The following is a 20,876-nucleotide window of genomic DNA, read 5'->3' as shown; positions in this document are numbered from 1 at the left end:
ACTTGAAGCGCAAGAGATCGGAGATCGCTGATCCCGCCTCTCGCAATGTGATTGGCTGATGTCAGCCGTCGAGGGACCAATGAACGCGACGCAGAGGTGTTCTGCAATCACGTTTGAATGAAGATAACAGGTTTAGACAGGAGATTTCCACAGTAACGTTGGCTGGAATGAGCGCAAACGAAAGTGATTCATCATTTTGAGGGATTTTCCACATGTAAATCCTACATATATATATTTTGCTATAGTACATGTTTTTAATCGATATAATCTATTTTTATTATGTTTTGCACTTACTGTGTTTATTGTTTTTGTTTGCTTTGCTGTGTGGGATCTAATGATGTAGCCTACTACAGTTTTCACTTTAAGACCCCCAAATATTATGTAAATACGACGTGAGAGACCCCCATCCTAAAATACATATCCATCTATATATTTTTATGTATAAAGAAACGTTAGATAAATAAGTGCGATATTCTAAAAAAACATACTGTATTGTTTTCAAACTTAAATAATTGGTTGCACTTTTTGGATGTGTGAACCGGAAGAGAAAGTGTTTCAATTCAATTTTATTTTAGGCAACTGTATTGACCTTAATAGTAAATACATTTTCCTGACACGCAGCTTTACAGAGAATTCTTCTTTACAAACCCCAGTGAGTGCAATAAAAAGAATTTGATTAAGAAAACTCACTAAAAGAGTCAAAACATATATAAACCATTCTGAAAATATGCATGAAGCAAAAAAAGAAGAACACTTGTGGAAGTGGAAATTCTAAGGGGTTTCTGCAGGGGACCCCTTGGAACCTTCTGGGGGTCCCCGGACCCCACTTTGAAAACCCCTGGCCTTATAAACTGACCACTCCCTCCCCAAGAGTGACAGGACCACAAATATGGAACAAATCTACAAATTTGTATCATGAAATATTTCATTTCAGACACAACGTAGGAAGTATAACACGCTCTAGGTTATGTTTGGCTACTCAGTTTTCAGATAAATGGCATATAATATACAGTAGTTATAAATGCTTACATGAAGATCACAAGAAGACAATCAAGACAAATCTTTTAAAAGCAAAATCTCTTCAAGCATGCATTGATAAACGATATTAAGCCAGTGTGAATTTAAAACAGTGCAGTAAATTGATGTCTAAGCAAAGCAACTTACTGCAAGACAAATCAGAGTAAAAAGCAAGTTGTTTTCTTTTCGGAGGAAATCTGCCCAAAAACCTTGCTGAAGCTAGTGACGGTCATGATTTATGTCTCCATTCATTGCCTCCTTTACAGGGGAACCAGACGTTTGGCCTAGTTGTTTTTTCACAATACCCTTGTCCAGAACAAAGTCCCAGAGCAGTTTGTTGACTATCTCAGGTCGATCCTGCTGAACCCAGTGGCTGCACTCAGGAACAGTGTGAATGAGGACAGGTCCCCTAGCGTAAGGTCGGGTTCCTCGGGACATTCCCTCCACCAGTATATTATCTGCTTCAGCCCAAATTAACATGCAGGGCACAGCCACGTCCTGATGCTTGTACAGAGTGTTACTGTAGAGACAGGGGTACATAGTAACCACTTACAGCGATACAAAAGACGGCGTATACTTGTGTGCGTGTGATTCATTCAAAGTCGTAAAAGTGTGTGTTTTAAACCTCAGGAGGGAGCGGAAATAGTTTAAAGGAGCTGTGAGTCCTCCAGGTTGAGACAGGCGGTATAAGTAACCCTCCAGCTGGGCCTCGGTCAGTCTTATCTCTTTGTTCCTTATCCCCGTATTCTTGCCACAGAACAGACTGCGCACTAACTAGACATAAAAATTGTGAAAATGTGGTTTGCAGAGAGTTCGCTATTTCTGAGTTCACTAATGTCCCAATGAGAAAACACAGAAGCACAGAAGCAGAAAGACGGGAAATTGACCCAGACTGAATATTTAGTCAATTTGAACAATTTGATGTTCCAGCTGACAACGCCGGTTTAAAATGAGCTGCGCATAAGTCTGGTTTAAAGGGGTTTTACTTACCTTACGAAAATTAACCTTTTTTTGTGGTACAAGTGTAGTAACCATGTTTTTTTGGGGAATTGATTACTTAGGGCAAAATCATGGTTTTACTACAGTAAGTAACCAAAGGCTAGCTATAATCGCGTACTATGGTTTTTACAAAAAACATGGTTTTCAAAACCATGGTTATTTTGTGATAACCAATTGTTTTATGACAGTAACCATGTTTTTTTTTTTTACTGTAGTAAAACCATGGTTTTTCTATTTTAACTGTAGTAAAACCATGGTAAATTTTCGTAAGGGATGATTGAACTTGGGAGAGTGGGAGATTAGCTAGGCCAGCTAACACCAAGTAAAACCAGCAGTTGATTTTGGCAGCACGAATATTAACAAATTCCGTCAAAGAATGTGTGGGAGAAAAAGAAAGATCACACAACCATGAAGTCTTGAAGAGACAGTGCAATCTCAGGCAGCAGAGGCAACTGAAAAAAGCACGCATGACCAGAACGCAACAGGTGAGAAGGTCTTCTTAAAACTGCATCTGAATACCCAGAAAAAAGATTCAGTTTCAGAGATGTGTTTATGAAGCAAAACTGAAACAGGAAATTTGAACTATGGAATTGAGAAACACACTCGTACCCAGCCATGATGCAGCGTGAGGAGCATTCATGACTAGAAGAAGTTGCACCATGTCAGGACGCTCCAGTGCAAAATGCCATGCCAGCATCCCACCCCAGTCATGACCCACCAATATACAACTTGTGTGACCTGTAATTAAACAATTTCAGTTTCAATGATCTGTCTAGTGCCAAAAATATCACACACTGTCTATACTGTATGCATATGTACCCAATTCGTCAATAGTGTCTCTGATGTCATATAAGAGTTTCTCTAATGAATATTCCTCCAGCTCTACCGGAGCGTCCGAATCGCCACAGCCGCGTAGATCTAGCGCCACCGTGTGGAAGTGACTACTGAATTCTTTTAATTGATAACGCCAGGAGTACCTGCAGGAAAAATGGGCACTTCTGTAAATAAAAAGTTCTAAAGCTAAATTTCAGATAAATATCATTTAAATGAGTCAAAGGGATCTGTAATCTGAAATAAAACATATATAGAAGCACTGTTTAGTGCAACATATTGAAATAAGAAAGTAGATAAAAAAGGATGTCACCAATTTTCTGGGAATCCATGAAGAAACAGCATTAGTGGTTTCCTGTGGTCTCCTTTACTGACGTAATGAAACCTCAAGCCTGAACTCTAAAAAGAAAAAGAAATCAAGTCCAGAGTAGTAATGAACATGTAACATCCTGATTCTATAATGTATATTCATTTATAATCAAACGATGTATAAGAAGAAGAATAAAAATATATTTTGCAATTAACCATGGTGTTATTAGTAAAAGTGTAGGAACCATGGATTTTGTGCAGATTGGTTGCCATTTTTATAAGCAGTATCACTACAAATGCCATGGTTTTGGTTACCGCGGTCTAACTATAACCATGGTATTTTGTTTTTATTTGTACCCTTTTACACACAAAGGTCACTACAGTGGATTTAAAAGCCTTTTTTGCGTACGCAAAGCTAACTATTATTATTTTCAGATTTGGAAAATATGTACTATTTATATAAAATTCCCATTTGACAATGACTCACAACAAGAAAAAAGTATACAACTATGATTTCCGCAAAGACTAAAGACTGTGAAAAAGATTGTGCAAGAAGGTTGTGGGTTATTTTTAAACTACAGGAACCCAAAAATACAAGACATGAGTCATCATCATCAGTTAACCTTTCACCTACCTTTCTTCAAGAAAAAAATCACCACGTCTAATAAAGTATTTTAAATTGTTCATGGCACCCAAAACAAATTACTATACTTAATATTTGATGTAGCCTAATATATATATTTTTGTATTGTATCATCTAAATACATATACATTGTAAACATCTCTCACCCTGCCCTTCAAATATGCATGGTCACCAAGTGCTGGGTCTTGTAGGCAAGCTGGGGGTTTCTTGCGGGTGGTCCACTGGAAAATTCCATATGGATCTCTAAATCCAGTGCAAGCAATTCGGATCAAAACAAAACAAGCAGTGATTCCAGCTGTGCCATACACAACAATGTAATATACAAAAGAGAGAATCCATAAACTTAGACGTGTTGGTAGTAGAAGCAACTGCATTAAAGAATTACTCATCATTATAGTACATGTAATAGTTTGAGAGACATATGACACAGGCTCATTCTAGCAATGGCTCCCTGTCTTTGGAGAAGTTCACCTGTCACAATAAACCCCATGTGACTGCATGGAAACACAGGCCAAACAACGGTCACTCAGCTATTTTTGTACCACCGATAAACTAGTATTTTGTTTCCATAATGTGACATACTGGTAATGATGAAAATTAAATATTTTATGTCTGGGAGATTGGCTTAGATAAATAGTCCTTATCTTAACACCTTCTATTTATATATTTATTTTTTATCATTCATAATTATGTCTTTAATAATTCATAATGTAAGTCTTAAATTTGATTTTTACAAAGAAGTGGATTTTATAAAATAAATGTAAAAAAATCTAAAAACGTATAGTTTATGTAAATAATAATTTTAGTCAATGCTAAAAACGTCTCTTATTCCGCCACAAGGCGTCGCAATGTACACGTTCGTGGATGTACCTTGTAACTTGCGTTTTGTCGTAAGATAAAATGTGTGATTTTAAAAATATATGCTTTACAAAAATCAACCTCACACCACAATCACTACAGTTTTTGCTTCTACTGTAAACCCATCACGATTTTCTTTGAACAATGGAAGAGCTGTGACTTTTATGACACAGATTAAGGTTGATAGAATAAGATATTACGCGTTAAAAATTATTTGAGTTTCCCCAATAATACTACATTGAGTTTACTACATTGAAAATCAATGCAAAGTGCAAACAAACAAGAGTAGACGACAAATGTAAAAGTATATTTAAGACTTCATCTGACTTCGTGCTAATATCTGATTTATTTATTTATTCTGATGTGCTCTGTTACTCCAAAGAACGTCGTTTTATTGCCACTGATCAACCACCAAACTGAGATTAAAGAAGAGCGCTTTTTAAGTGATCTTTCACACGTGTGACAGCAGCCATAGCGGTCCTCACGTCCTCCGCGCGCATGACGTCATCGACGTCTCGGGCTGTTTGTTCTGGATTGTGAGAGAGAAAGAGCCCGCGCGACCTCACAACAAAATACAGAAGGTAAATAAACAAGCACCTTTTACACTTCCACACAGCGTTTATTTCGAATTAACCTTCTCCGTATGCGCCATGTCGTTTGCTGCAGCGGTCAAACGCGCCAAGCAGTGCTGAAATGATTGTCTGCTGCGCGCTGTGAGAGCGGCCTGCCTGTGCTGCTAACTGCCTAGAAAGACAAACTCGTCTTCAATGACGAGTCAGTTTGACACTGTTTTACACTTTAAACTCGTTTTATTTGTGTTTTAGCGCTGAATTATCCTTAGACATCGCGCGTGCGTCAAAGAAATGAGGTAATGTGGGACATGTCTGTAATGCCCAGGTTGTTTATTAGCATTAGGCCATTTGGTGAGCAATGCTAGCAGAACATCGCATCCCTGCTCTGCGCAGTTTGACGGCCGCGCTGCGCGAAAATCTCGCGTGTCCCTGTGCGGGAATGCTGGGGAATTTGACGTAAAATTCTACGTGAATTCGCGTGCATTTACGCGCACGGTCCGATTAATTGCAATCGGTTGCATGTGAAATGCTTTGAGTTCGCTTCGAGCGTCTGACATTGACAGATGCGTATTGTTCGCTGGCTTTAGTTGTTAGGTGAGTGTGTCAGTGTGTTTTGATAATACACACACGCTTAAATACGTGCAAGACGCCGGACGAGCCCGTGTCACACACACACACAAGTGTTAGCATTGATAGCGGATCTGAGAAATGTGCACCCGTTTTCCACATTTAACGCCAATTATAATGTCTTGATCTTGCTGTATTTGTCTGGTAAATGTTATAAGTGTATGTAAACCTCTGGGAGGCGAGTAAACCGCCGTGACCGTCAGTGTTTGAGGGACTTTCAGGATAAGGACTCGTCTGAGCTGCCTGCAGTCGCCATTTTGTGTTGCTCCCCGAGGATAGCAAAACCCACAGCGTGTACATTTTAAATGACGATAAACGGCAGTAGAGTCGATAAGCTGATTTAATTTGATCTTTCAGGTGTCAGTGACATTTTGTTAGTGATATGGGAGTGTATATTGTTGAGAAGGATGTCAGTTTGGCGGAGCGCTTGTCAGTAGCGTTAGCATCGCAGCGGCTTTGCGCTGTGATTTCTGTCAGAGAGGAAATCTTCTGTTTTACTGCAGAAATATGTGTTGAGATTTCACAGTGGACTTGGATTTTCATAAAAATCACACATTTGTCGTGTTAATACAATCATATTAAGGCATGATTGTTAACTGTTCGCCATTCACTCAAACTTGTAAGGCACGAGTCTTTGCCGCTTGTTTGTTATCAGAAATCACTCTGTGATTGACAGCTGTTGAATGTCAGGTTTACTAGCCTTTGGTAATGTGTGCTGCTGTTCAGAAGTGATTTATATCGCAAAATGCTATATATACTTTTTATTTTATTGTCAGGTGCCATCATGATAACTTTCGGGTTGTTTTACGATTGTGAAAGTGAAAAAGGGACCATAAACAGGGGGTTATTGTATTGAAAATAATTTGATAAGGTTAAAGGGACAGTTCTCCCAAAAATGAAAATTCTGTCACCATTTACTCACCCTTGAGTTCGAGGGTGAGTAAATCCATATAAATGTCTTTGTTGTGATGAACACAGAGAAAGATATTTGAAGAATGCTTGTAACCAAACAGTTTTTGGACCCTATTGACTACCATAGTGGGAAAATTTACTTTACATTTTGTTCTGTTGAACGCAAAAGAAGATATTATGAAGAATGTAGGACCGCAAACAGTTCTGGGCACTTGACTACCATAGTCATTTTTCCTACTATGGTAGTCAAGAATTGTTTGCCTACAAGCATTCTTCCAAATATCTTTCTCTGTATTCAACCAAACAAAGAAATTTGTACAGATGAGGAACAACTTAAGAGTGATTAAATCATGACAGAATTTTCATTTTTGGGTGAACTGTCCCTTTAATGACACAATAAACATTTGCTGTGTGTTTGGATAACACTTTCCCTTAAAGGCAGGGTGTCCGATTTCTCTTAGCAGTTGTTGATGTTCAAATCACCAAAACAAACACACCCCTGGGTCTTTCGCTTTCGTCAGCGCTCAGCTCGACTAATGTCTGTCCTGTGCACTGTGCACCTTACTGCTGATTGGCTACAAGGCTGTTTTGGTACTTGGCCCGACTTTGTCTAACCAAGCGTAATTCAGAAATCGGACACCCCGCCTTGAAACTATGAAATATTACATGTTCCTGGTATGACTGCCCACTGTGCCCAGGTATTTCCTGTCTGGTCTTTTAAGTTAAATTTAGTTCAAAAATATCGAGGGATTTGAGCATGCATATTCACGAAAAGTTGCTTTGCTTTAGTTAAGGTCACTATGGCCGTTTCTCCATATGCGTTCTTCAGCGGTCTTGTGTCCTCGTGTTCTCGCTCTACATCATCAATAACCGTCAAAGTCCGGTTCCAATACCCAAGAACAGAGAACGCATGAAAGTACCCGGATGTGTTCTCGATATCAAGGATGCATCGTATGCAACCTTGCGTGCCTACGGAATCCGCTTGAAGTCCCAGAAGTCACTGCGGTGCGTCCATCCAAGTTGGTTCTTCCGAGGCTGCCTCACAAGACCGGTCTCCACAAGAGCACAAGTCTGTTCTTTGCATTCTTGGAATTGAGAAACGGTTTATATGAAATTGTGGAGATGAGTTGCTCATTGTATCAGACACATGTGGGTCACTGTCTTCAAAAATCAAACAGATTTGACTGATATTCAGTTTAGTGTGACAAATGTTGTAGTTATAACTATAATGCTATAGTTGTGTGTAGACATGTGCCCGGTTAACCGCGGTTACCACTAAATCCTGCTGAAACCGAGTTGGCTGCGATAAGCAAAATATCGATTATTTTATTGATGTGTCGCTTGTCCGTGAAGCACGGCTCTGGGATCAGTAGGAAAAGCTGCTCGATCTAAAAGCAGTGCAAGTTTAAGTCGCTTATAACGTGCATTTATAAAAGCAACACCCGTCAAACATGATCATTATAAATATACTTTATTATCATGAAAATACCTGAGGAGGCTTGAGGATCAGTGATAAAAACATGTCCTTACGCATTTCCTAGAACTACTTGTGTTATGGTCTTCTTCTGCAGTGCGTATTTGGAGTTTCTGCACGAGAGCGCCCTCTGACTTTCAGATGCAGCAGAATTTTACCATACTGCACTCACAAATTGTGCATAAATCACGTGATATATATTTTCGGTTAACCGTGCGTATGTCTAGTTGTGTGCCCTCACATGAAAAGCCATTGCAGGCAGTATGAATGAAACGGGATATTACTTACTACAGGATAGAGTAGGGATGGGCGATATGGCCCTAAAACTATATCACGATAATTCCTGGTATTTCTTGCGATAGCGATAAAAATGACGATATATCCATAATGCCATCCACTGCTGTATTTTGCGTCAAGTGATAGTAGCTGCATGTAGTCTAAGCCCTCAGAGAAACAAATATTATCAAAAAGTAAAACTTACCACAAATCAAACAGCTCCTAAAATATACCTACAGTGATTATGTAAATATAAAATGTAATAGTGAGATTCGACTTCAAAAGGTTGTAGTAAAGAAAAGTTAAATGAACTAAAGCTCAATAAACACATCATGTCATACCTAAAACTGTATACATTCTATTGTTGGGTGGAAACGATCGATCGCATCACGCTGTCAATCACTCTCTCTTGAACTGTGTGAACCTTCTCTTCTCACAGCAACATACACTGAATCTGTCTATGACTCGCGCTACAGAAAGAGAACAGAAAAATGCGGATAAAAGAAATCTAATTAAATAATCCATGCTTTTATACGCTCATAAACGTATTTAAAATAACGTAATACAAACTCGCATGTGTACCGTATGTAAACAGGCAGCAGTGCTGTGCGCGCTGTGTCGCTATGAAAGCTCATGTGGGCGCGAGCTGCGCACGGGACGCTCCGTTCATCCTGTATATAACAGGCAAGAAATCGTATTAAACAATTTGCGCACGCGCGCATAACATCTAACGAATGTTTAAATAAATACTTTTAGCCTAACTAAATGTTGTGGTGTAACGTATTATGACTATCAACGAATACTTAAACGAATGAAATAAAACGAAAGTGAAACTAAACATTAACTCGGATGCATCTACAGTGCCAACCTAAACGAGATTTAGAGCTTTTAGTGCAAACTCTTTCTCAGCTTCACGTCCGCCCTCCGCTATACCCGTTTTCACTTCACATATGAGCTGTGAATGGGTCTCACAAAGAAATACGTCATCAACTAGAATTTATCGTTTATATCGCGGGAAGACTAATTCCTATCTTGTGGAGAATTTCTACCGGTATATCGCAAACGATATAATATCGCCCATCCCTAGGATAGAGCATTGCCTTCCTCAGAGGAGTGTTTATTGATTATGTAATGGGTTTAATCAACTCATTTTTACGTCAGTTGGAACAAGAGCGAATCATGTGTGGTCAACATACAAACTCTGTACCTCTGTACTCTTACGTGACAGTGTACATAGCCTTCAGGCAGCATAAAGGGCACATAGATATCAGGCAAGGTGCAGAGATTCCTTAGACAAAATGTTAAATGCACTCTCATTTGTAAGTCCCTTTGAATAAAAGCGTCTTCTAAATGAACAAAATGTTCAATTTTTAAAATAGTATTTAATAGGGATGGGCGATATTATATCGTTTGCGATATACCGGTAGAAATTCCCTACACGATAGGAATTAGTCTTCCCGTGATATAAACGATAAATTCTAGTTGATGACGTATTTCTTTGTGAGACCCATTCACAGCTCATATGTGAAGCGAAAACCGGTATAGCGGAGGGCGGACGTGAAGCTGAGAAAGAGTTTGCACTCAAAGACGAGCTCTAAATCTCGTTTAGGTTGGCACTGTAGAAGCATCCGAGTTAATGTTTAGTTTCACTTTCGTTTTATTTAATTTGTTTGTTAAGTATTCGTTGATAGTCATAATACGTTACACCACAACATTTAGTTTGGCTAAAAGTATTTATTTAAACATTCGTTAGATGTTATGCGCGCGTGCGCAAACTTGCCTGTTATATACAGGATGAACGGAGCGTCCCGTGCGCAGCTCGCGCCCACATGAGCTTTCATAGCGACACAGCGTGCACAGCACTGCTGCCTGTTTACATACAGTACAAAATGCGAGTTTGTATTACGTTATTTTAAATACGTTTATGAGCGTATAAAAGCATGGATTATTTAATTAGATTTCTTTTATCCGCATTTTTCTGTTCTCTTTCTGTAGTGCGAGTCATAGACAGATTCAGTGTATGTTGCTGTGAGAAGAGAAGGTTCACACAGTTCAAGAAAGAGTGATTGACAGCGTGATGCGATCGATCGTTTCCACCCAACAATAGAATATATACAGTTTTAGGTATGACATGATGTGTTTATTGAGCTTTAGTTCATTTAACTTTTCTTTACTACAACCTTTTGAAGTCGAATCTCACTATTATATTTTATATTTACAAAAATACTGTAGGTATTTTTTAGGAGTTGTTTGATTTGGGGTAAGTTTTACTTTTTGATAATATTTGTTTTTCTGAGGGTCTAGACTACATGCAGCTACTATCACTTGACGCAAAAAACAGCGGAGGATGGCGTTATGGATATATCGTCATTTTTATCGTTATCGCAACAAATACCAGGAATTATCGTGATAGACTTTTAGGGCCATATCGCCCATCCATAGTATTTAATGTATGTGATTGTTTGCTGTCATAAAAGTGGTTTGTTGGACATTAGATGTCTTGCTGTTTCATGACTTTCCGATAACCGTGCAGAATGTATTTGTGAACTGTTGTTGGGTGGTTGTTTTTCCCTCTCCTCACAATTTTTTTTGTGCTCTTCTCCGGAGTTGAGTTACCATGGCAACTCCATCATTGGCCTTATTTTGAATGTACCCTGTGAAGAGAGGGGGGTGCCACAAGAATAAATGAACAGGACACCAGAAAAAGATTCAGAGATATTGTTTTGTTTACCTTCAGAATGAAGTGTTTGGTTTCTGTAGTATGTAATCGATTCGGTAGTACTGTTGTGTGGACTACTTCCACTTGGAAAAATGGCTAATTATCCTTAAATAGGTTATGATTACAGATCCATAGGGGTGGAAACTTCTGGTTGCCATCGAACACATCTGGCCTGAGAGTCGAACACTAATGCGTTTGACAGGCTGATTTTTGCTTAATTCTGAAAATATTATCAAAATTGTTATTTTCTTACGACATGATTGCTGTGACAATAGGTTGAATCGGACAAACTTCCAGATAGCTTCATTGCCAATAGCAATGACTGAGAGTTTGAGGATAGGAGTGTTTACTCTGTTTACATGTGTGCTCAGTGTCCCGGTCTCTGTCTCTGCAGCAGTGGCCCTCTTACTGTGTGATCAGCGTAGCCTGGTTTGGAGCCGGTGAATTTTCTCTGGACCTCGTAAAGGCAGCTCTTCTGCTGAGTGCTACTGGAGAAGATGTGCGCGCTCAGATAAGAGACTCTTCATACGAGAGACAAAAATGTAAGTCAACAACTGTACCTTGTACCTTCATTCAGTCCATTCATAATTCCTGCAGTGTGGACATACTAATTAAATGCCTTTTTATTAGATATCTCTGCCATATAAAAGCCGATCCTTTAAAGAGTAAATATTTTGTGATTTTTAAGGTCCTACTTTGCTCTATGGAGTGTCCAACAACAAGTTTACGTACATACATGGTGTAAAAACATTTTCATTTTCTAATAATAGGCAGTTATTATTACCAAATGAATAAATGTACTTCTTGACTGACTCTCAAATGATTCGTTCGGCGATTCATCTGTCTAATCCCCTCCTTTCTGTCAGGCTACTCTGATCTGATTGGTCAGATGGTCTAGTCTGCTGTGATTGGTCTACCGCGTGCAGTGTCGCAAATGGACCGTAGGCGGGCATTACACGGAGTGACACAAATCCGACCGGGAACTGAAATTAGAACGACAGACGACTCGTTCGTGTGATTCAGAGTCGACTCCTTTTTTCCCCAAGCCAAAAGCTCTTGTTATTCGTTCACTTTCGTCTTTACAACTTTGCAGACTGCTTACATTCACACACAGCAACATTACACACTGCATGAAATGTAATTTTAAGGACATTGTAATAGTTACTCTTTAAAAGTACATTTTTGTGTTATATTGGTAAATTCATGTTCTTAAAGCCTGAATGTATGTCTTCTCATCAATATGCTAGCCTACTTTATTTTGAGCGGGAGAAATTCATTATATCTTGATTTATGCGTCCAGTAGAATGTCTGCAGACGTGAAGCAATATTCCCCATGTGAATTCAGGGTTTTTAAGGGTACACAATTAGCTATAGAGAGTATAAGGATTGACATGTAATCAATAAAGCAGTTGTATCATAAATGGATTATTTGATTTTTCCCCTGATGGTTCTTGGTACTTTTAGTGCGGGTAAAATTTTATGTGCCAAAAAAGAATAAAAACAATGAATTCAAGCAGTTTTCCCCTGACGTTTTTACCTTTTTAATTTTAGGACATTTGTGCTAATTCCCTTGTCACATTTGAAACGAGAAACGCTACCAATACAGATGCCTGTACATGTATTTTTTTTGTGAGGTGGCAATTTTCCAAGCACAACCCACTAGGGCTGGAACGATCCATCGAGTAACTCGAGTAATTCGAATACAAAAAATCATAGAGGCAAATTTTTTTGCCGCAAAGCTTCATTTAATCCATTTAACTACAGTACACACGGAGCACCGCGTTTCCCCACGGACCATTTTTACTGACGCACAGCCCGCAAAACTCTGGACATGTTATGTAAACAGAAGACGCTGCAGAATAAATTACAGAAAAATATACCAGTTTTCATTTCTGCTCTGACAACCGCGAGACTGCAACAAACACTTTGTGTGTGTTAGAATGGTGAGAGAACGCTTGGTACGGTTCTTATCTTTAAATCAAACTTTTAGGACTTTAGCAGGCAAAGTTTATCCTGTCTGACTAGCGCATTTTGAAAAAATACTTTTTTTTGTCTTATTACATTTATTTTGTGCTTGTCACTAACTTTCATAGCACAAATTTCTGTCAGGTATGTCACGTGAGGTATCGGTCTTTGGTATCGGTGTATCTAAATGATTACGAGCACATGAGCTTGGTATCGGGCCAAATACCGATACTGGTACCGGTATCGGTGCATGCCTAGTACCTAATAACCCATTTTGTCATTGTTACTTCACTAGTGCACCGTGTCTACACCAGACGTGATGTGTAGCATTTACCTAAATAATATAGAATCCATTGTAGCTTATTGTGTATCGCCGGTGTGGACAAAATCTCTAAATAACACGAAAATGATACCTTTAATGTTGCAACGTCACGTCCGTTTTTCCGAAAGTTTGGCAAGTTTTTGCAGCTTTAAAAAAAAAATCCTTTTATATGTACCCTTTAAACTTGTAAGGTTATTATTAATCCACATGCTCCATAGATGATTTTAGTATATGTAAATGCTCTGGAGACAGTTGATCTGTAGTTTACACCTTTGTATTTAATCACCTTTTTTTGACTGCAACCTTGTGTATCCTCAATTATCTGTAGTGCAATTCAAGGACATGAAAATGTTAGTACAGTAAATACAAACAAAAATAGTTAAATAGTAAGCCTCACAGATGATGAGTCTGGGATTTAGGTAAATACCTAAATTGATATTGATACCCAAAGTGAAAGCACACTGAAAAACAAACATGGCCACAACACTGTTTGAAAGCTAATATTTGATGTATAATAGGATGCCTGCAGTAGTGCATTTGAAAATAATAATTTCACTGTATTTCTGCTTTATTCAAACGAACGCGTCTATTTCCATGCCCTCAGAACTACTTTTGTGTATTTTGATCCGTCAAAGTCTACGTCAGGTCTTCGTCTAGTGTAGTGTTGTCACGATACTGGAATTTTTAACTTTGATTCGATACCTAAAAAAATATCGGTTTTTGATACCGAAAAACTGCCATAACAATGCCCTACATTTTTTTTGTTTTATTAAAGTTAAATTGAACAAGACTAGACAATGAGGTATACTTTTACATTATTTATGAATTGTTAACCTAATGTTAATTTTACTAATACATTTACTATTTAAAATCAAAGTTGTATTTGTCAGTATTAATGGACCAGAGCTTACATAAATAGTTGTATTTTTAACTAACATTTAAAAGAGATTAATAAATACTTGAACAAATTTATTGCTCATTCACTGTTTTTTAATGTTATTTAATATATTTATATGATTAACAAATTTAAATTTGGCTTTTATTCACATATAATCTTTGATCAGCGCACATAGAGCCAGAAACGCAAACTTTAAACCCAAGAACTGTTGCAGAGACTCTGCACTGGCCATCTTTTTAACATTATCAACGTTTAACCAGAGCGAATGAGACTAGAGGATGAAATCATTGATCAGCGCACATACATAGAGCACTATGGTAAACACGGAAGTGCAAACGTGTACCACACGAGACTTTACCCACACCAGCATCATTTCAAACATCCACTTAACCGGCGCGAATGAAACGAGGGGATGAAATCATTGACAAGCGCACATTGAGTCCGAAATTTGCGTCTGAAATTTCCGCACGTTAAACAATAAATACGACCTCATGTTGTGTTTATCACATTTACACACTGCCTCCGATATTTTCGTCCGTCATAAAAAAATTCGGACCGGGTTCGATTTTCTGCGTTTTCGCATCCGTAGCAAGCATTTTGAGTGGACTTTTATAACAATTCAGAGACACCGTACAAACGAGAGAAAAATACGAAAAAACGCATACGAAAATTTCGGACCGTATGTGCAAAGACCTTAAGACTGTTGCGGAGACTGTAGTGGCCATCTTTTTAACATAAACAATGTTTAACCAGGGCGAATGAAACGAGTGGATGAAATGATTGATCAGTGCACATACATAGAGCGCTATGGTAAACATGGGAAACGTAAACGAGCGTGCGCCAGATGTATTACTGAGACTCTTATTGTCCGTTTTGAACAAGGCACCAAAACTGTCTGAATGCATTTAATCGTAAACAATGGGTGACCTGCTCCTGCTTGTACTTTTTTGAAGAGGATCTACATCCTCCAAAGACTGAGATGTGTGAATGCGAGACTTGTTATGACGGGTGTGTGCAGTCGTATGACAGGAGGCTGAGAGAGGTCAAGGTGTCTGCCGGCGCGCCCATTTTCCTGCGTATGGCTACTGTGTCATCATAGGGCACATAGCCACAAAGGACAGATGGGAGATTTTCTGTCCTGTATGCCACAGGAGGCTTACGTTAGGAGCAGATGGGGAGAGACAAGAGCTCTCTTTTTTGTGTCCCCTCTTCATTTCACTGAATGAAGCACATGAAAGACTTTCTTTGTTGTGTTTTTGTCCATCCTGTACTTGTCTTTTCTTCATGGACTCACGCTTGGCTCACCTGCTCTACCATTTACACCCCTCCCTGATGCAAGAGATCGCTTTCACACACACACACACACGCACACATAGCAGATTACTCTTCCCTGTTCTTTCCAGCCAGGTCCCTGTTGGCTCGGGCATCTCAAACGTTCAGATGATTAATGGGCTGAGAAGTTTGAAGGCGCTCACTGCCGCCTTCTCTTCCTTTCCTCCCATCCCCCCCGTTCCTCTGAACCTCCCTCCAATCCCAAACACATCTATGTTTGAATGCAGGGACACACACACACATACAGAAACAGCCACCAAATGCTGGTGAGGGTCGTCTTTGTCACCCGGGCAGCTGCTGTATTGTCTCGGGCGGTGCTGGGAAACGCACGTGCTATCTGGGTGGAGGGATTGCCGCTGTTTGGCCCGGGCACCGGCTTTCTGCTGCAGAGGGCTTCCTGACAGAATGTGAAATTGGAGGATGTCCCAGCAATACACACAGCCTGAAGACGAAACTCGCATCACACGCTTAAAGACTGTTGGACAATTACGATAGGGCAGTAAAAGTGAGTGCAGATGGTCAGCCATGGGATAGTGGCTTACCTGGAATGTGAGGGGTTGAGGTCAGAGGTTAAGGTTCCTGTCCCTTCCGGCAGTCAGGAAGCATTCTGTGCTTGTAGATAAAGTTTCACAAGGTGTGTATGGAGAGGGGTGTCGTGCATCAGCAATGCAAACATGTCAAAGAAAGAATATAAAGTGGGTGTTTTCTTAAAAGCTTGTTAATGGTGTGTGACCATACACCGTCGAAATGTTAGTTGTTGCGGTTTGTTGCCAAGGCATTGGTAAGCAGTTGCTAGGGTGTTTTGGATTATTATTCACATCTGATGCGCAAACATTGCACAGCAAGATTTAACACTTGCGGCTAAACCTAAATGTTGCTTGCATCATTAATAGTTAGCATTTAGAAAATAAAGCATATACTGCCTCTCATATTTCGTTGTGGGTCACAAAGGTCAAAAAAGGACTGAGGTGAAACGATATGTTGTGTTAGTGTGTTTGGTTTGTCTCAACAGAAGGTTGGATGAATTTACAGAAGCACCCCCCATCACATCTGTTCATCTACATTGTATGTGCTGTGGTGACCTCATCTCTTTAGAGATCTGTCACTCTCATGTGGCTCAACGCCTCTCTTTTGTGCTCACGCAGAATACAAGATAATTGCTTGTTAGCATCTAATGTAAATCCCTGTCCCTTTCTGGCTTGAGTGATTATTTACAAGAGTCGCAGAATCAAATCTTTATGGGCATTACGTGAATAAAAGCCATGTTGTGAGGCTCAGGAGCAGTCTTGGTGTGTTGATGTTCTAAGCTCACACGCAATTTTCCGCTGAAAATTTTAATTTGCGAGTCTCAGTGTCTTGCTTGTTTTGGCATCTCTGTTTTCCACCGCATGCCCCTCTGCCAATAACAGCAGTCTGGCCTTTGGCTTTCGCCGCCACAGTGGCCGCTGTCGCTCTCCCACTCGCCCTCTCCTCTTCCAACATTTTCCCCTTCTGTCTGTAATGACAGTCAGCCTGTGTGGCTGCGGTGGAACTGGGTGGTCCTGAAGTGAGAGATACAGTGAGGTAAAGGTTGCGGGAAGAGGGGGGTAAGGAAATTAGCCTGAGTCATGATGATGATTATGATTGTGTGTGTGTGTGTATGTGTGGACAGATGGTGGGTTGATTGGAGAGGAGACAGTTGATGTAAGTCTCGAGGGGCTGTGAGAGGTTTTGCCTCTGTCATATGAATATACTGTATTTTATACATTTATTCACACTCATGTCATTCCACACCCATGACTGTTTCTTCTGCGGGAGTACAAAAGGAGATTATATAAGTGAATATTCTATTGGGTGGATTCAGTACAATGGCAGTCTGTTGTGTGACTTTAAATTTTAAAGGGATAGTTCACCCAAAATAGAAATGGACATTTATTTAATATATATATATACAGGTGCTTGTCATATAATTAGAATATCATCAAAAAGTTGATTTATTTCACTAATTCCATTCAAAAAGTAAAACTTGTATATTATATTCATTCATTACACACAGACTGATATATTTCAAATGTTTATTTCTTTTAATTTGATGATTATAACTGACAACTAATGAAAATCCCAAATTCAGTATCTCAGAAAATTAGAATATTACTTAAGACCAATACAAAGAAAGGATTTTTAGAACTCTTGGCCAACTGAAAAGTATGAACATGAAAAGTATGAGCATGTACAGCACTCAATACTTAGTTGGGGCTCCTTTTGCCTGAATTACTGCAGCAATGCGGCGTGGCATGGAGTGGATCAGTCTGTGGCACTGCTCAGGTGTTATGAGAGCCCAGGTTGCTCTGATAGTGGCCTTCAGCTCTTCTGCATTTTTAGGTCTGGCATATCGCATCTTCCTCTTCACAATACCCCATAGATTTCCTATGGGGTTAAGGTCAGGCGAGTTTGCTTTCCAATTAAGAACAGGGATACCATGGTCCTTAAACCAGGTACTGGTAGCTTTGGCACTGTGTGCAGGTGCCAAGTCCTGTTGGAAAATGAAATCTGCATCTCCATGAAGTTGGTCAGCAGCAGGAAATGATGATTGAATTTTTGAGGGCGATATCCCTTTAAGACACTGAAGCTCCAAGAAAAAAAGGGAATCCCGTTTGCTAATCAGGTTGAGAAGTTAATGTCAAATTTACATTTAAAGAGATAATAATCCAAAAAGGTCAATTCTATCATTTACTCGCCATTAAGTTGTTCCAAACCTGTAAAAATGTCTTAGTTCGGTTAAACACAAAGAAATTTGGAAGAATGTTAGCAACAGAGATTTCTGGGGCACCGTTTTTTTTAAATAATTTCTTTGTTCACAAAATGAGCTATTTTGAAGAATTTAGGAAAACTGAAAGGTCTAGGACACCTGTACATTTACATTTATTCATTTGGCAGACACTTTTATCCAAAGCACCTTACAAGTAGGAGAGGATATAAACATTTTGTCAACACGCTAAACAGTACCGTTAGTTTACAAGGCCATTCTACTTGGAGGATTAAAGCTGGAGTAAGCAAAGGAGAGAATGAGCAACAAGATTTTGTTTTTGTTTTTAGACACAAGACATAGACAGTTATTGGTTAGTCAAATAAATGCGGAACAGGTATGTTTTGAGCTGTTTTTTGAAAGTTGTGAAGGATGCTGCAGTCCGGATGGAGGCTGGCAGTTCATTCCACCACAGGGGAACTGAATGCATTAGCTTTTTGCAAGCAATTTGGTGACTCGCTGTGATGGAAGAACCAGGCTTCGCTCATTTTCAGACCGAAGATGACGGTCTGAAGATGATGGCAGCCAGTGAAATGAAATCAGGATGGGTTCTTTTAGGCTGATTGAAAACTAGACGTTCAGCTGCATTCTGGATCATTTGAAAGGGCTTGACTGCATTGGTTAGAAGGCTTGCCAGTAGAGAATTGTAGTAGTCCAGTCTTGATATGACCAGAGCTTGGACTAGCAGCTGAGAGGCATGCTCCGACAAGAACGGCCTGATTTTCCTGATGTTGTAGAGCACATGCCTGCAAGTTTGAGTGGTTGCTTCGATGTGAGAGGTGAATTTCAGCTGGTTGTCGAACATCACCCCCAGGTTCCTCGCAGACTTGGTTAGTGTTATAGTTGAGGACTACAATTTTTTTTCTACTATTGTAGTCAGTGGTGCCCCTGAAATCTCAGTTGCTAACATTTTTCCAAATATCTTTCTTTGTATTTAACAGAACAAAGAAATGTATACAGGTTTGGAATAACTTGAGGTTGAGTAATTCATAACAGATTTTAAATTTTTGGGTGAACTGTCCCTTTAAATGGAGGAAGATGCATTCTGCGCTCGTGATTAGGGTTGGGCCGATAGAGGATGCCATCGTCCATCGCCGATGGCTGACAGACATTACGGTCATCACATGACTCTCGCTGCTCTGTGCAAAACAAAAATAAACAAGGCTAGGGAGCCTATAAGATTGTGCTGTACAGAGCAGTTTATATCTATATACCTGCGCTGTTCGCGGCTGACTTTATAACTGCGCAGCTTGCATGTATAGAGAAGACACGTTTGACTTTATAACTGCGCGGCTTGTGCTGTATAAAGACACTAATGTCATTGTCTATTGTAGGGCTGCAACTAACGATAATTTTGATAATCGATTAGTTAGATGATATTTTTTCGATTAATCGGATTAAAAGTCTAATTAGATCTTTTGCTTATAACTAAATCAGAAACTGGAAAAGTATACACAACTGAACTCATTAACCTTCTCCCAAAATGTTGTGGATGACTCTCTAATAAACACACCAAGGCTGATGAGTTGATTCAGGTATGTCATATTAGATGCAGCTAAGTAGTCTCTCCCAAACGTGGGAGGGAGGGGACGGTTGGCCAAGAAAATCATATTTTTTTGTGGCATGAAAAGTGAGATATTTGTCATTAAAATGTAGTGAAGTACAGTAAAAAGTAGGCCTACTTAGAAAAATATATACTTAAGTATAGTACAGATACTCAAGAAGTGTACTTAAATAGAGTACAAATAAATGTACGTCGTTACTTCCCACCTCTGAACCAAATAAATCCCCAAATCATTTTACTACTATGATCTTTAATTTTGTCATTTAAAACACATTTCCCATTTAAACTTTAAAACTGCGCAGCTTGAAGAGCTGCATGCATAACACGTCTGACTTAAAAACTGCGGAACTTGTACCGCACGGAGAGACACGTTTGACTTTAAAACTGCGCACCTCGCACTGCACGGAGAGACACATTCGACTTCAAAACTGTGCACCTCCTGCTAAATGGAGAGACACATTCGACTTCAAAACTGCGCACCTCCCGCTAAATGGAGAGACACGTTTGGCTTTAAAACTGCACACCTCGCGCTGCGCGGAGAGACACATTCGACTTTAAAACTGCGCACCTCGCGCTGCGTGGAGAGACACGTTTGACTTTAAAACTGCGCACCTCGCGCTGCGCGGAGAGACACGTTTGACTTTATAACTGCGCACTCGCGCTGCGCGGAGAGACACGTTTGACTTTAAAACTGCGCACCTCGCGCTGCGCGGAGAGACACGTTTGACTTTATCTGACTTTAAAACTGCGCACCTCGCGCTGCACGAAGAGAC

General features: G+C 39.6%; 2 protein-coding genes across 2 annotated transcripts in view; one reads left to right on the top strand and one right to left on the bottom strand.

Annotated features, from left to right (window-relative positions):
- Positions 1-559: 559 nt before the first annotated feature.
- LOC130561803 (epoxide hydrolase 3) lies at positions 560-4,244 on the bottom strand. Its single transcript, XM_057346379.1, has 7 exons — positions 3,946-4,244; positions 3,161-3,246; positions 2,836-2,993; positions 2,626-2,754; positions 2,424-2,527; positions 1,643-1,791; positions 560-1,537 (listed from the first exon to the last, which is right to left on the bottom strand). Exons 1-7 carry the CDS (start codon positions 4,189-4,191, stop codon positions 1,237-1,239), a joined length of 1,173 nt encoding a protein of 390 aa, XP_057202362.1. The 5' UTR covers positions 4,192-4,244; the 3' UTR covers positions 560-1,236.
- Positions 4,245-5,139: 895 nt separating this feature from the next.
- Positions 5,140-20,876, top strand: part of brd4 (bromodomain containing 4) — a 71,536-nt gene continuing 55,799 nt past the window's right edge. The window contains exons 1-2 of the mRNA XM_057345143.1: positions 5,140-5,238; positions 11,632-11,779. The gene's annotated coding sequence lies outside the window, so the exon portion shown is untranslated. The remainder of the gene's footprint in view (positions 5,239-11,631; positions 11,780-20,876) is intronic.

The sequence above is a fragment of the Triplophysa rosa genome, linkage group LG11, assembly GCF_024868665.1.
Source record: "Triplophysa rosa linkage group LG11, Trosa_1v2, whole genome shotgun sequence".
NCBI classification, from domain to species: domain Eukaryota; kingdom Metazoa; phylum Chordata; class Actinopteri; order Cypriniformes; family Nemacheilidae; genus Triplophysa; species Triplophysa rosa.
The sequence above is the reverse complement of the archived record's forward strand: the minus strand, read 5'-3'. Positions and strand labels throughout refer to the sequence as shown.

What these genes read in the sequence shown, in the direction of transcription:
- LOC130561803 (XM_057346379.1), bottom strand. Translation starts at nt 4,191, where the DNA reads ATGATGAGTAATTCTTTAATGCAGTTGCTTCTACTACCAACACGTCTA. An exon ending in ATGCATATTTGAAGGGCAGG is followed by an intron (nt 3,247 to 3,945) that starts GTGAGAGATGTT and finishes TTTTCTTTTTAG; the next exon opens with AGTTCAGGCTTGAGGTTTCA. An exon ending in TCACGCTGCATCATGGCTGG is followed by an intron (nt 2,528 to 2,625) that starts GTACGAGTGTGT and finishes CTGGGTATTCAG; the next exon opens with ATGCAGTTTTAAGAAGACCT.